A 14124-nucleotide genomic window follows, 5' to 3' on the forward strand; every position below is an offset into this window, starting at 1 on the left:
GCTAACCCTCAACAGCACCCACCCATGTGTCTGACCTCTCTTGGGCTACTTAGTCAAGCCTTGCCAGCCACCCAAGTCCTAGAACGGCAACATGCACACATACATCTCCGAAGCTAAACTCTGTAGAATGTACAACCAAAAAATGTAATAACCAAAATCAATACAAAACAACACAATACCATACAATATGTACAGTGTCATTTTAATAAGTTCACGTCTTTGATTGTCCTGCGATGCAGAACACATCTCACTCTGGATTTGACATGCTTGATAAATTATTTATCTTTCAAGAATGGGTAGGTCCTCCCAAACTCTGGACAACCTCATACATCTGGAACTCTGGGCGCAATAGGTACCTGGCATGAATGATATGATATTTTATTTATAGCGCGCCTATACACAAGTGTTTCAAGGCTCGACGAAGCGGTTGGGTACAAGGGAGAACAAAACAACAATCTTACTAGGCCAAGTGACATTGAGATTGAGCAAGTGCCGGAGAGGCAAGGGGAGGAGGAGAAGTGCGAGAAGTAGGATCAAGACATAGGAAAAGAAAAAGTGTGGCCAACAGGTGGCAGTGTAGTGGTTAAGTGCAGACAACATGTGTTAGATAAGTGCAAGTATGGGGGACTGTAGGGATGCACAAACAGCCCCCGGGTGCAGAACCCTGCATGGCAACCCTGCTGGCAACCAGTGCCTTAAGTGGCACTACAAAATGAGCCGGGGCTCATCAAGGGGGCGTGGCCTAACGGCGAGGGTCCCGCTGAACCGTTAGGACACGGCCCCCCATGAGCCTTGGCTCCATGGGCTACTGGCACCCCTGCCAGGCAGCCTTATGTAGAGATCAGCACCCTCTCCCCTTTGGATAGAGAAGAGGAAGGACCCAAGTTCGACCTGGTGGGGTCCCCTTTGGGGAAAGGGTGCTGATCTCTGCATTTATTTTGAATAGGCTTGCCTGGCAGGGGATAGCGCCTCGCCTATTCAGGCTTAATGGTGGCGCTGCCCCTCGCCAGCTGGGGAGGGGCAGCGTCACCATTAAGGCTGAAAGGGTGAGGCTGCTGGAAGCTGAGGCCTTTTTCCTAAAGACTAAAACTCCAGCAAATCTGCGGGAGTTTCAGTATTTAGAAAACAAGTCCTCTGCTTTCAGCGGCCTCACGTTTTTTCTCCATAATGGTGGCGCCGGCTCACGGGCATCACTTGCTTAAAGGAATGCCTCGTAGGTGTGGCGCCACCATTATGGCTGAAAGGCATTTTTTTCTGAAGCCTGAAGCTCTCGCACATGAGCGAGAACTTCAGGCTGTAGAAAAAAAAGCCTTTTTGTGTAGTGGTCGGGACTGCCAGGGGAGCTTAGTGGGCCCCGGCAGGGCCCCGTCTCAAAACGAAATTTCGGAGCCTGCCGGGGCCCAGCCCCGGCAGGCCCAAGCCCACTTAAAGCCCTAGTTGCCAAGAGGCAGTGCAAGTCTGCAACTGGGAGGGCAGGGACCTGGGTCCCTGATTCAGAGGGTAGCCAGGTAACCAGTGCATTTTCAGGCATGAGATCAGCAGGGATGAAAGAAGGCAGAAGCAAAGAGAAAAGTCTTGAGCTGATTCTGGAAACGGAGATGGTGTTGCTCAAGATTCAGAGAGGCAGGGAGGCTGTTCCAAAGGGAGGCACCGGCTGAAGAGAGAGATCTGCCCCCAACTCATTGCTTAGAGAAGCGACTGACCCTCAGGGAGTTGGAGGAGGAAGAGCGAAAAGCTTGAGAAGGAAGATACTTCTGAAGAGAAAGGTGGAGGTATTTTGGTCCCAGGCCCCAGAAGGCCTTGTGGACAATGCAAAGGGTCTTGAATTCTATCCTTGCCGCCACTGGGAGCCAATGGAGAGATTTCAGTTCTGGAGAAATATGATCCCTGGGCTTAAGGCCAAGGACAAGTCTCGCAGTCTGTTCTGGATGAGTTGCAGAGGGCGGAGAGTAGACAAGGGTAGATTTAAAAAGAGGTTGTTACAGTAGTCAAGCCTATAGAGAACCAGAGCTCTCTATAGGCTCAGTGAGCATCTGGGGGAAGGAGAGGAAAGGAAGAATTGCAGTTGGTAGTTTGACTTCTTAGCGACGTCAGAAATGTGAGGGGAGAACGAGAGGATGGAATCAAAGATAACCCCAGGGTTCTTAGCCTCACAGGTTGGACCAGGGAGAGGGAGAAGAAAGGCTAGCCAGAGAGTGGCGGGAAAGGTGGGTGCAGGTGAGCGGATGAGGAGGATCTCTGTCTTACTGGCATTCCAGCAGAGATTGTTGGCAGCGCACCACTCCTGGATTGCGGGAAAACAGTCTGAGATGAGAGAAGGAGAAGAGGCGGCAGAGGGGAGCCTGACGGCGAGATGGGTGTCATCCGCATAGCACTGAAATATGGAGCAGAGAGCAGCAATGCGGTGGGCGAGAGGTGCCACATATTGGTTGAACAACCAGGGAGAGAGGCTAGACCCTGGCGAACAGAACAGGTGGAGAGAGAGATAGAGGAGAGGAAGGACCCAAGTTGGACCTGGTGGGTTCGGTCAGAGAGGAAAGAAGCCAGCCATGCCAGCGCTTGATCAGTGATACCCAGATTATCATGGAGCGGGTTGAGCAGGATGGCATGGCTGACTGTGTCAAAGGCAGAAGAGAGATCTAGTAGGATGAGGACAAAAGGGAGGTTAGAATCAAGGTTGGAGAGCAGGTCTTCACGGATGTTCAGGAGAGCAGTTTCCATGCTTCTGGCTGCTCTGAAGACAGACTGGTGGTCATGAAGTCAACCAACAGATTCAGTGTGAAGATTAAGCTGGGAGATTGCTAGCTTTTCCAGGAGTTTGGCCAGGAAACGAGTAATAGAGATCGGGTAATAATTAGCCAGAAGGGAGGGGTCAGCTGAGGATTTCTTGAGGAGAGGGTGCACAAGAGAGTGCTTGGGGTGGAGGGAGGTTCCAGAGACGAAAGAGTGGTTGCAGAAGTCAGCCAAGGCTGGGGCGAGGGTGTCAATGTGGTCCTTGATGGTTTTCGGAAGAACAGGGAAGAACCTGCTTAGAAGAGGTTTTCATAGATCGGACTTGTCTAGAAACCTCGTCAGGGGAGAGGAGAGGAAAGGCAGAGAACGGAGAGGGAATGGCTGCAACATAGCTAGAGGAAGAGGAGAGAGTGGAGGGAGAAGCAGGAGAAGCTGAGAGGGTCGACAGGATGTCCTAGGTTTTAGAGATGAAGTGAGAAGCCAGGGCCGTACAGAAGGCCTGGGAAGGGAAAGGAGAGGTAGAGACTGCGGAAGGATTGGCCAATTCCTTGCAGATTTTAAAGAGTTGAGAGAGAAAGTCGCAGAGATCATGAAAGAGACCTGTGGCAGGACAGGAGGCATCCAGATGGATGTTGAAGTCTCCAAGGATGAGGAGGAGTTGAGTGGTTCAGGCCAGGAGAGAGAAAGGGAGGTCCGCCCACTCAGAGAGTAAGGAGGTGATCTGACCAGGTGGCCAGTAGATAGTGGCAACTATGAGAGAGTGGCAGGAGAGAGAGAAAGCCAACAGACAATGCATTCCAAGGAAGAGTAGGCCTGCATAGGAATGATGGAGGCAGGGATCCACTCTGGAAAGATTAAGGCTACACCACCACTGGGACGTTGGATCTGAGCACTGAGAGGATCTTGTAGCCATCAGGGAGGAGAGTGTCAAAGCTTGTGACAGAGCTGGCCGTGAACCATGTCTCGGTGAGACCAAGGACATCAAGGTCCACTTCTTCAAGGAGACGGCAGATGTTTGAGGAGTGTTTGACAGTTAAACAAGTGTTAAGAGTGGCGAGGTGGAGAAGGTTGCCATCCTTGAAAGACTTCCAGGGAGGGGTAGAAATTAGCAGTACTTCCTGCGGAGGTGAAGAAGGAGCCAGAGGGAGGGCGGAGGAGGTAGGAGGAGAGGGCAAGGTAGCCGAGGAAGGGGGTGCCAGAGAAGTGGCAGAGGGTGGAGGCAAAGAAGCTGAAGAAGGGAGAAAGGGTACAGCAGGAGCAGAAAGGAAATTGAAAAGTCACAGGAAACGTCTGTCAAAGAGGAGAAGGTTGGCCTGAGTGCCTTGGACCAAAACGGTGCCATTAAGGTAAACATTAATGATGACCTTAAAGGAGTGGAAGGAAGCCAGGAGGGCCTCCTCCCAGGGAGTACAACCATTAATGGGAGAGGAGGATAAAGGAGAGAGCACATAGAACATATGAAGAGTCGATAGGTCTGGCGAAGGAATGACAAAGAGGATGTCGGTGAGGGTCTGTCTGGAGGAAGCGCTGGTCTAGGTATCAGCGATAGGGAGGACAGGGTTGGAGACCAGGATATCCTTTTTGAATTTCTTTCTAACAAACTTAGTGGGAAGGGTGGGATAGTCGATGGTGAAACAGTTGGAGAAGATAGGGGAAACAGAGAGAGCCATTTGTGATGTGGAGGGAGGAGGGAAATGGGGTGTTGGGTGGGGAGTGAGAAGGGGCAGAAGGGATGGTGGGAACACTGGGGGAGAACAAGAGGGAGGGTGCAAGCAAAAGGGACAGAACAGGACAGGAACAGCAGGACAGAAAGAGGCAGAATACAGTCACTTGGCACAGCTAAATTCGAAAATTAACAGTGAAGACTGAAACACACAGCAACCACTGGCCACAGCTAACTTCTAAAATGAACAGTGCAGGGTGAAACACACAACAGCCACTGGGCACAGCTAAGTTCGAAATTTAGCAGTGCAGGGTGAAACGCACAGCGGCCACCGGGCACAGCTGAGTTCAGAAATGTATACAGTGCAGGATGAAACCCAACAGCAGCCACTGGGCACAGCTAAGTTCAGAAATTAACAGTGCAGGGTGAAACACAGAGCAGCCACTGGGCGCAGCTAATGCAAAAGAAGACGCAGCCTCATTCCCTTGTAATTACTTTTCTGTGCTTCTGACTTAGTTTACCAGCTCTTATGTCGCTGTCGACAATGAAATTCCCACACAGCTGAAGATACTGCCCTTAATCGCTCAACTAAACTTTAGAGACCTGGCCAACAATTAGATTCCAAAATGTATGTATTCCAGCAGTATATTTCGCTGATTAAATATAGACATTAAGTCCCTTATATCCCATGAAGTTATGCTTGATTCTAAGGGGAAATTATGTTAGTAATGATCTACACAATCATAGCATTTCAATCCTAAAACATCACGGTCTCGGGGAAGCCCACAAATTAAAGGCCAGAATCGTTTGAGTCTACACTTTTTAGCAAATCAGAATTTCTTAAGGGGGCCTAGCAGTTCACCATTTTGGCTCATTTGTGCCAAAACAGGAGAGCAGAACAAAACAGAAATCAGTTTTGAGGTCACCCGGAACTAAAAGGCCATGTCTGCACTGCCTGGAATCACAGGCAGCCCCAGGGTAGTAAGCTGGCATCATATGTCTGGCTAGATCCCTCCCACCTGGCAAAACTCAATAAATCAAACTCTAGCAAAACAACCAGGGCTGGCTTTCCAAATGTAGACAATAAGTATTTTTCTTTCATGGTGGGCTTATTTTTTTACAAAGAAATCTTACCGTCATCTGCAAAGTCAGACCTGTTGGAGTTTTGGTTTGTTTTGCTGCGATCATTAGTGTCATTGCTGATATCTAGGTCTGCATCTGTTTTGTCATTAAAGAATGCAGCCAATTGATCAATTGGGAGTCTTCTACATAAACCTTTACGATGCCCCCAAGCCATCATTGCCACCAATTTAACACTCATTGGCAAACACAATGTAATGCAGCGCAAAAGGGGAAAACACATTAACGTACCGGGCAGTATGGAAACAAAACAATCTTTTAAAAGAAACATTCAGCATCTTTCCCTAATTGAAACAGTTCCACTCACTTCTGCAAAAAGGCTGCATTTATAACAGAACTTTCACCACAATGCACTTGTTTGCATTGCAGAGATAGACACCAGGGCCCATTCAGTATGAGCACTGGCAGAGAGCTAAAACTAATTCTAGCCAGAGCTTCACAATAAGACGTTATATGCAAATGCTTGAGCCAACGTAATGCAGGTATTGGTGTAGAGCAGATATGCCTTATTAGTGCAGGAAGGACGGCTATGCTTATGGTTGGTCCTCTACTGTAATACGAGTGAAAAATAGAAAAGGCGAAAGAGAAGGAATCAGTCAAGAATTTGTATCACTCCCATTTTGAATGTCTCTATGAAACAATGTGCACAAGGTGCAGTGATCGTACTCTTTAAACATCTTTACCTGGTCAAGAAATACTGGTCAGCTTCCTATGTGCACCGTTCATACAGTCTTACCTGTTTTGGTAGCCTGAAGATGGAGTTCTTATAAAAAATGTCTTTGGCCTGACTCCACGTTCCATCAATAATTATAATGGACGAAGGGTAAACGGAGGTCAGCGAGGATGTGTCCTCCAGATTATCTGCTTCGGATCCAGGATATAGGATTAATGTTCCAGGGCTTCTGCACACAGCTGCTAATTCGGGGTACCTATAACATTGACAAAATGGTAAAGCGATTTGATGGCTCCAGTGCTCGAGTAATAGAACTGAAAGCAGTTACACTTTAAGCATCTTTAACAAGAATGGGAGCAGGATTATACACTCGAGCCGCATATCCCTGCTGACTCTCTTTTCATGCTACAGCAAGGGCTGCCTGCTCCCTCCACTTTTCATCTCCCATGCAGCTAGGGTGGCCAACTTTTTGCTTTTTGTTATCCTTTTTCCGGACACTTGCCCAGAAGGCGGTGATGACATCATAGCGTCATTCACGTTTGGCCCACCCCAGTTGAAATTTAAATGTGTTAATGGCTCTTAACACTTGGCTTAATTGCAATGCAAATGGTTTGTCCTTGGGAGGTGATGGTCACGTTTTTTAACTGCAAACATGACCATCACGACCCCAGGAACAAAGCATTAGCATTGGAATGAAGAAAGGTGTCAGAGCGTTAGCAGCTCGACCTGCAGGCTCAAAAAAGCAGCCGGGGCAGCGGAGCCGCCCAGAGAAAGAAAACTGCAGGCAGCAGCAGGCAGCAGCAGGCAGCAGCAGGCAGCAGCAGGCGGCAGCGCCGTGGTGTGTAGACGGCCACTTCAGTTTGCAGAGTGGATGTGCTGGACGCAGCTTGTCCCGACTTGCTGTCTCCCGAGAGTCACACTCAAGGGAACAAAGCAAGTCGGGACAACCTGAATCCCGCACAGCCACTCTGCAAACTGCAGGACGGAGACCGCAATTATGGGACAAACCCACAAGATATCCTAAGACAGTGGTAAGGGTCAGGGGTTGGGAAAAGCTCATGGGTATGGGAGGCTATTTTCACGCAAATCCATGACATATTCTCGGCATTCTCTTTAATTTGGCAGCTTTTTTATTGCTAACTTTCCAAGAAATTTCAGACCAAAGAGGTCAGCTAAGCACCTGTGTCTTAACCCAGATATTTATTTTGTGATACATGCAAGTAGCATAAGTGCCCATTATGCAGTAGTTTTAAACTTGCTTGAATAAGCATAGTTTATCTTGACAGCACATACTGAACCAAATCAACCACGGCGCCCATACTTTGCAAGCTGCCGTACACAGCATTGTTTTCATGTTCAACTTAGTGACAAGGTTACAAGAAATGTGCCACAAGCATAGTGCTTATATTTTGTAAATACATATAAAAAAAGGCCACTGTTGGCTCCCTTTTGCTACATCTGACCACTCTCGTCTCCCTGGGTCTCCAGACCCCATTCCAGGCAGCCCCCAAGTACCCTTCCAACCCTCTCCTGCTCCTGCCTGTGAGTTCTCTGGTTCTGGGGGGTTCATGCCCTGGCACCAGTAGCTCCAAGTCCATAAGGCAGCAAAAGTGCCTTTGGAGAGCCCAGCCTCTGACTTTATTGTTATGTCAAAAAACCTTACTGATCCAATGAGGTGTTTCCACAATCCAGCTCGAATCTCTGGTGCTGCAACCCAAAACAAAAGAAAATAGGCATGTGTTCACTGCCATGAGAAGAGGGATAGATGGTCTCCCACATCTGTGAGCACTGTGGTTATCAGGAGCCCCCAATTTAACTCACCCAAACGTACATCTTTCACCCCATCTAATCTCGCACTCACCCTAGTCCTTCCCATCCAATACCCCACCCCCATTCACACCATCAAACTACCCTTCTCTGTCCCCATTCAACCTATACACCCAACTTCACCCAAACTCACACTCACACTCATGAAATGGCTTCAGAGTCAATAATGGATGATCAAAACATTGTGTATGAAACAGACCTTGCTGATAAGCAGATGTTCGTGTCAGGTCACAAGAACAGAAATGAATCTTAAAAAAAGGTTGTGCCTAGTGTAAAGATGAGGAACACATGTGATGCCTTGGGCCACCTTTACTTTATTAAAAATAAAATTGTGTGTCCCAGTGAGCTCATCCTGGAATCATATTAAAGTGGATAAGAAGCCCGTCTGTGTCACATAAATGTGGATCCTGTGTGATGTATACAAGTTGAGTTATGAAGACAATTATGATTTTGGCCTTCTCATAATTCTGAGGGAATGGAAAGTTGGTGTGGTGATAGGTTATGGAAGTAAGGTTTGAATCTTGAAGAGTCCGAGTTGGGACTATTTCGGCTCAGGAGCAAATCGATATAGATGGTAGCACCTCCCAGGAAGAGCGTGCCAAGATATGATTAGTATTTTCCGACTCACCATAAAATATAGAACTCAAATATATATATGTGCTTGTAGTTATCTGAAAAATTGGGGTAGCTGCCATGTTGTTAGATTTTTAAGGGCAATGAAAAAGTTAAACCCACTTGTCATTTTGGGATGATGAATCTTTCTCCTCCTGCAGCCTCCATCATCCACACCACCAACTCCTAGTGCTATCAGCAGGCAGCGGGTGTGTTGGGGGAGGGAGAGAGCTGGCCAATCAACAGCATAGGAATTATGATAATAATTGAGTGTCACCAGCCCTATAACAGATCAGTTTTCATTCTTAGAGGGGATTTTCTTTGACTTTTTGACTCTTGGGAACTTTCTTTGGACTTTCGATTTTTCCCTTGACTTTCCCACTCTATTGCTGGAGGAAGTCTACTTCTGGACTCTTGCAAGGAACAACTAGCTACCAAGACCTTAAACATTGCATGGGAGACAGAGACTGGGAAATCTAGAAGCTAGCTAGGCCTGCCATTTGAGGAGCTAGAGGAAGTCTGGGTTCTGGGGACTACCCTTGACCGAAGCCTTTGACCAGATCTGTGCTATCCTCAGAGGAGCCCTGCTGGTGCCCTGGATGCCCCATAACCAAGCCCTCCCATGTAAGTAGATTAATCCAAATGCCAACAAAAGTGTGGGGGGGGGACTGCCATCGTTAATCTCCATCTCGCATAGCGGGTAGGGGAGTGAAAGCAGGGAGACCTTTGGCACATTTTATTAAATCTAACTCAAATTAATTCCACTATAGAAAATTGCCCTATCCATTTAAATTGAATTGTGTTGGGAACTGCCTGCCTTAATCCTTTCCATTGAATTGTGGGTAGGGGGAGAAACTGTGTCGATTCTTAGCGCATTGAATTCAAGTTAAATCAATGAATTCCCATACAGAAAATCATGCGATGAGTGTTGTTAAAGTTCATGACTAACAAAGTTCATGCCCTTTGTGTTAGAGCCGGTAAAGACAATAAAGTACTTGGGTGACTTTACTTTTCTAAAAACCCCTGTCTCCTGTACAGAAGGGAGGTGTCCATAATCCCAAAATAGGTAACCCTAAAACCCTGCCATTCAAGTGAATGTAGAGTGTGCAAAACAACATTTCCCATGTATTTACTTGCATCCCAAATCAGAATCCCAAGGCCCTGCATTTTACACAAATAAAAAGGCCAAAACAATTTTATTTCTTTGTGTCTATTTCCCAAACCCTGTCATTTCATAAAAACCCAGGACGATTTTTCCATTGTATTCCGACTCCATGTACCTTGCCTCCCAACCAGAGGAGTTATATTTAATTGATGCCTGGGGGTGGGGGACGCTGGGAGAAAAGAGCTTGATAACAGACTAAGCAATCACTGTGTGAGTCACAATGTTTGTGGGTGAAATTGCAAGAAATCTAATGTAATGTGATGACTGTCCATCTCTAAATTTTACCTGTGTGTTGTAGTATCTGTAAGTCCATTAGAAATATAAATCAGTCAATTGGTGCTAGTAATTTGAGATTATGATATTGTGTTGTGCCACAGTGTTGGTGGCTAAGTTTTTGTTGTTTTATTATTCTGTGTCAAACATTAAATAAATATATATTCTTACTATGCACCAGCCTGGTTCCTAGCTCATTGGTGGTACAGAGGGTATTTGCTTGGTGGTGCGAGATAGGTTGGAGGCCTCACAAAAGTTGCATCTGTATAAGGACTTTGGGTGCCCGCCACCTTGCTTGGGGAGGAAAGGAACTCCCTGAGTTGAGATTGACCGCCTAATAAATTGTGACAGGAAGTATATTTTAAATAGAATGTCTTACAATGTATCATTATGCAGGGTATATTAGTCTCTGGCAATAACCAATTACTAATTAATTACCTGTGTTATCATAGGAGAAAACTGTATCTGGGTGTGTGATCATTGTGTACAACATGATTCACAGACTTTCAGGGATGGGTACACTTCTACACATGTTAAAAACATAGTTTACATAAATGAAAAATCCTGAATATGGTTGTCTAGTCCTCAAAGTGGAATGCGAAGGAGGTTTGTTTCTCCCCTTCATTCTCAAGAAAACAATCCCAATTTAAATAAGCAACATGTGTTTAAAATAATATTGCACAGAAATAGAAGGATTCTGTTGTAAGTAGAACCCTAATGCCAATTAAAATGAACTTGCTGATTCCTTCTCTATTTTAATTTTATAATCTCAAGCTTGTGCGACGCTTTAATATATTTAAGATATTTTGCGCTCCAGAAAAAAGCTTCTACCCTAAAACAAATCTGTAGAATTAATACAACCAATTTAACCCTACCAAACATTCTTGTAACTATGCCCAAGCTACAAGTCCAACATTCTAATCAATATATTTCTCTGATGCCCACATTTGTGGATAGATTCTTGTTGAAACAGAAAATTATAATTTGTATGCTCATATTGGAGAGAATTTTACTCTTTTCTCTATAATAGTTATTCATATTTGCTTTTATATTTATGGGTGTTTGAGGATATTGTGAATGTAAACATTAGCAAGATGTTAGCAGGAATGCTGTGCTTATCTTCTATAGACCTAAGATGACTGTAAATATGTGGACTATTGTGGACTTTTGTGGGGGACATCCCGAGCATTGAATGTTAAGAGATCACCTATTTTTTGATTTATTATTCGAAATAAAATATTCAGATGATTAAAAACAGACAGGTTCTTATCTCAGAATTTGGGGTGGTTTGGCCATGGTGCGGGTGTTAGATTAGGGATACTGTGTAGTAAAAAAAAAATCAAACATTAGAAATGTAGATATATTTCATAGATTGAAGTCATTACATCAGAATCCACAGGGGACCCAACACCTGTAATCTCAACCACTTGCCAAACTGATAAACAATTTGTCTTATGGTTACATGTGTTAGTTAACAATTCCATGCTCTGTAAGTGGCTGCCAGGGACACTGGGCCTCATTACACGGTAGGCGGTAAGGGTTTACCAGTACCGGTATTGTACCGGTACCGGTAAACGCTTACCGCCTTACTACGAGGTCCCTTTGCAGGTTGGGGAATTTAACGCCTGCTTTTTGCAGGCGTTAAAAACCAACCCGCAAAGGGACCGGGGAGCTAATTACGGTACCGCAATTTGCGGTGCCGTAATTAGCACCTTCCCCATTCCCATTATGCCCTATGGGGCAAAAATGGGAATGGGGAAGGGCAATGGGGGAAGGGGAATTACCACCCCACCAACCTTGGAATAGGGCGGTAATTCCCCTTTCCACCAAGGCGGTGCCGGTATTTTACCGGCATGGACCAAGGTGCTAATAGCACCTTGGACCACCGCCATCCGTGTAATGAGGCCCACTGATATGGAGCATATGTACACAGGGATAAATATGCTCAATATCAATGTCCCATTCCAGGCAAGCTGGGTGGAACACAAACCTTTCCTGCACACATGACTAAAGAATTGCTTAACGTATGTTCCCACAACAGGGTCGCCTGGTGGTCTGAAACACTCACAGCAACAGACAGGTGCCATCCTTGTGACTAGGGGTGGTGTGCATAGCCATGCACCGACAAGTACACTTCCACGTAACTCCACGATAGCAGACAATGTTTCATTCCCTAAGTCTGTGCTATTGGGATCATTCAGAAACCCAATTGTGACATGGAAGGAAATCATAAGCCACCACAGTATCAGGAAGCAGGGAACCAACATATGAGCAAGAGGGTAATCCCAGCAAGGGCAATCCCACAACCTGCAGGAAACAAGGAAAATGGTAGCCCAATCCTCAGTTTGTTGGACAATCTACAGGAGGTACGGCCCCATAAAAGGGAGAAGGACAAATAGGAAATCTGCACAGTTGGGAGAGGGGTTCTTAGAAAAAGGTGCATCCGAAGAGCCAGAGAAGGAGATGAGAAACCATGGCCTGGTAAGGACTATTACTCAGATTCTGACTAAGGTCATAAAGAGAGCAGTATAATTTGCAGAAAGCCTGCTGAGGGCTTGGTCTCAGCGCTGACAGATGCCAGAGACCAGAAGAAGTCAACTAGAATAACTTGCACTTGCACTCACTAGCCAATACCTCATCTGCTCAAGAAATTGCTTCCACAGTCCACTCCGCCATTCTTCCTCCTACTGGACTCTTGCACTGCCACCTCTGACCCCTCCCCAACAACCCACAACCTCCTGCTTCCTAGGGTTTCTTTTAAAGCCCCCTGTGGTAGGTCAGAAGGAGACAGACCAGGATTTGCCATTTCAAGGGCTGTTTATTATAAATAAGAAAATGCATGATTTTCCCTACTCTAAGGGGTTCCCTACCTATCACAACTAAACTAGGGTGCAGTTGTCCATTCTGAAGTCCAAAGTAAAAGTATGTTCTCCGTCCAAAAATAATGTTCACAGACCCTGCCACTTATCCTAAGTAACTAAGGACCAGGAGAAGGACTGCCTTCTCCTGTGATTGCTTTTAAGCAAGTACTTCTCAGTACAGGATCTTCAAATAGCTTTTAGCTATTTCTTGCACCAATTCATTCAGTTCTCTTAGGGGACTTCTTCATGTCCATTTGTTTATTTCTCCTCAGCTTCTCAAGTTCCTCTCTCTAGGTGCTCTGGCACCTGATCATTCTTTTACTCTGTTCCTCACAATTGTAGATGGCAGTTTCCCATTTCTGACAGCAGTTTCACCAGTTGTACACCTTATCTTTTATCGCTTATTACAAACTGCTGCGTTCTTGTCTCCTCACTGGAGTCTGTGTGATGTACCCAGCGACCGGTCTCAGTCCTTTTTATGATTTTTTCATTCACCTGGGATGAGTAGGTAAGTCCCTGAATAATTCTCACTCTTCCTAGTATGCAACCATTCACTGGGACGAGTAGGCTGAGTCCCCGAATGCTTCTCAATCTTCTTTGGATTTAAGATAGATGAAGGAAGGGAGCTAAAAGGAAATACAGATCCGTACGCCGATCTGGTTGAGAAATCTATAATGCCCCCTGCTGCCGTTCCAGGGTTGCTTCGAGACCAAGCTCCAAATGTCCAGTGGGATAGTGTGCTGGAGCCCCCGTGATCTTGGTGCTGGATGTAGTGGTTTTCACTCATTTCAGTGGTGCCTCGATGGTGGACAATTGATCAGTCTGGAAACTGTTTAGTGCACGTAGTCTTGATTTTAATAGGCAAATCATTGCCACAGCTTTAAGAGCACCAATGTTGCCATTTACATGAGAAAAAAGCCAACCATTCACTGGGCTGAGTAGGCTGACTCCAATCGTTCTATTCATTTTTCTTACTACGATGAAACTGATTGTACCACTTGTTATCTGTGCCTTGTTCCCAGGGTTTCCTCACTCTCCCCATTACCAGCAATGCCATAGGGATGCGTCACCTGATCAACTCTCGCCTTTGGAGTCTCTCTGTGGTTCGTCAGGATGGCTGTCATGCTCACTCCCTCTTCTTCTTCTGACACGCTTCGGTGTTGTCCTCTCCATGTGG

The 14124-nt window shown here is 46.0% G+C and overlaps 1 protein-coding gene across 1 annotated transcript in view; it reads right to left on the reverse strand.

The window, feature by feature from the left end:
• DTWD2 (DTW domain containing 2) overlaps nucleotides 1-14124 on the reverse strand; it is a 1031673-nt gene that overhangs the window by 308200 nt on the left and 709349 nt on the right. Inside the window, exon 4 of the mRNA XM_069625558.1 lies at nucleotides 6273-6465. Coding sequence (XP_069481659.1) covers nucleotides 6273-6465 — 193 coding nt within the window. The remainder of the gene's footprint in view (nucleotides 1-6272; nucleotides 6466-14124) is intronic.

Source organism: Ambystoma mexicanum, chromosome 6p, assembly GCF_040938575.1.
Source record: "Ambystoma mexicanum isolate Mex_15411 chromosome 6p, UKY_AmexF1_1, whole genome shotgun sequence".
In the NCBI taxonomy this organism is placed as follows: domain Eukaryota; kingdom Metazoa; phylum Chordata; class Amphibia; order Caudata; family Ambystomatidae; genus Ambystoma; species Ambystoma mexicanum.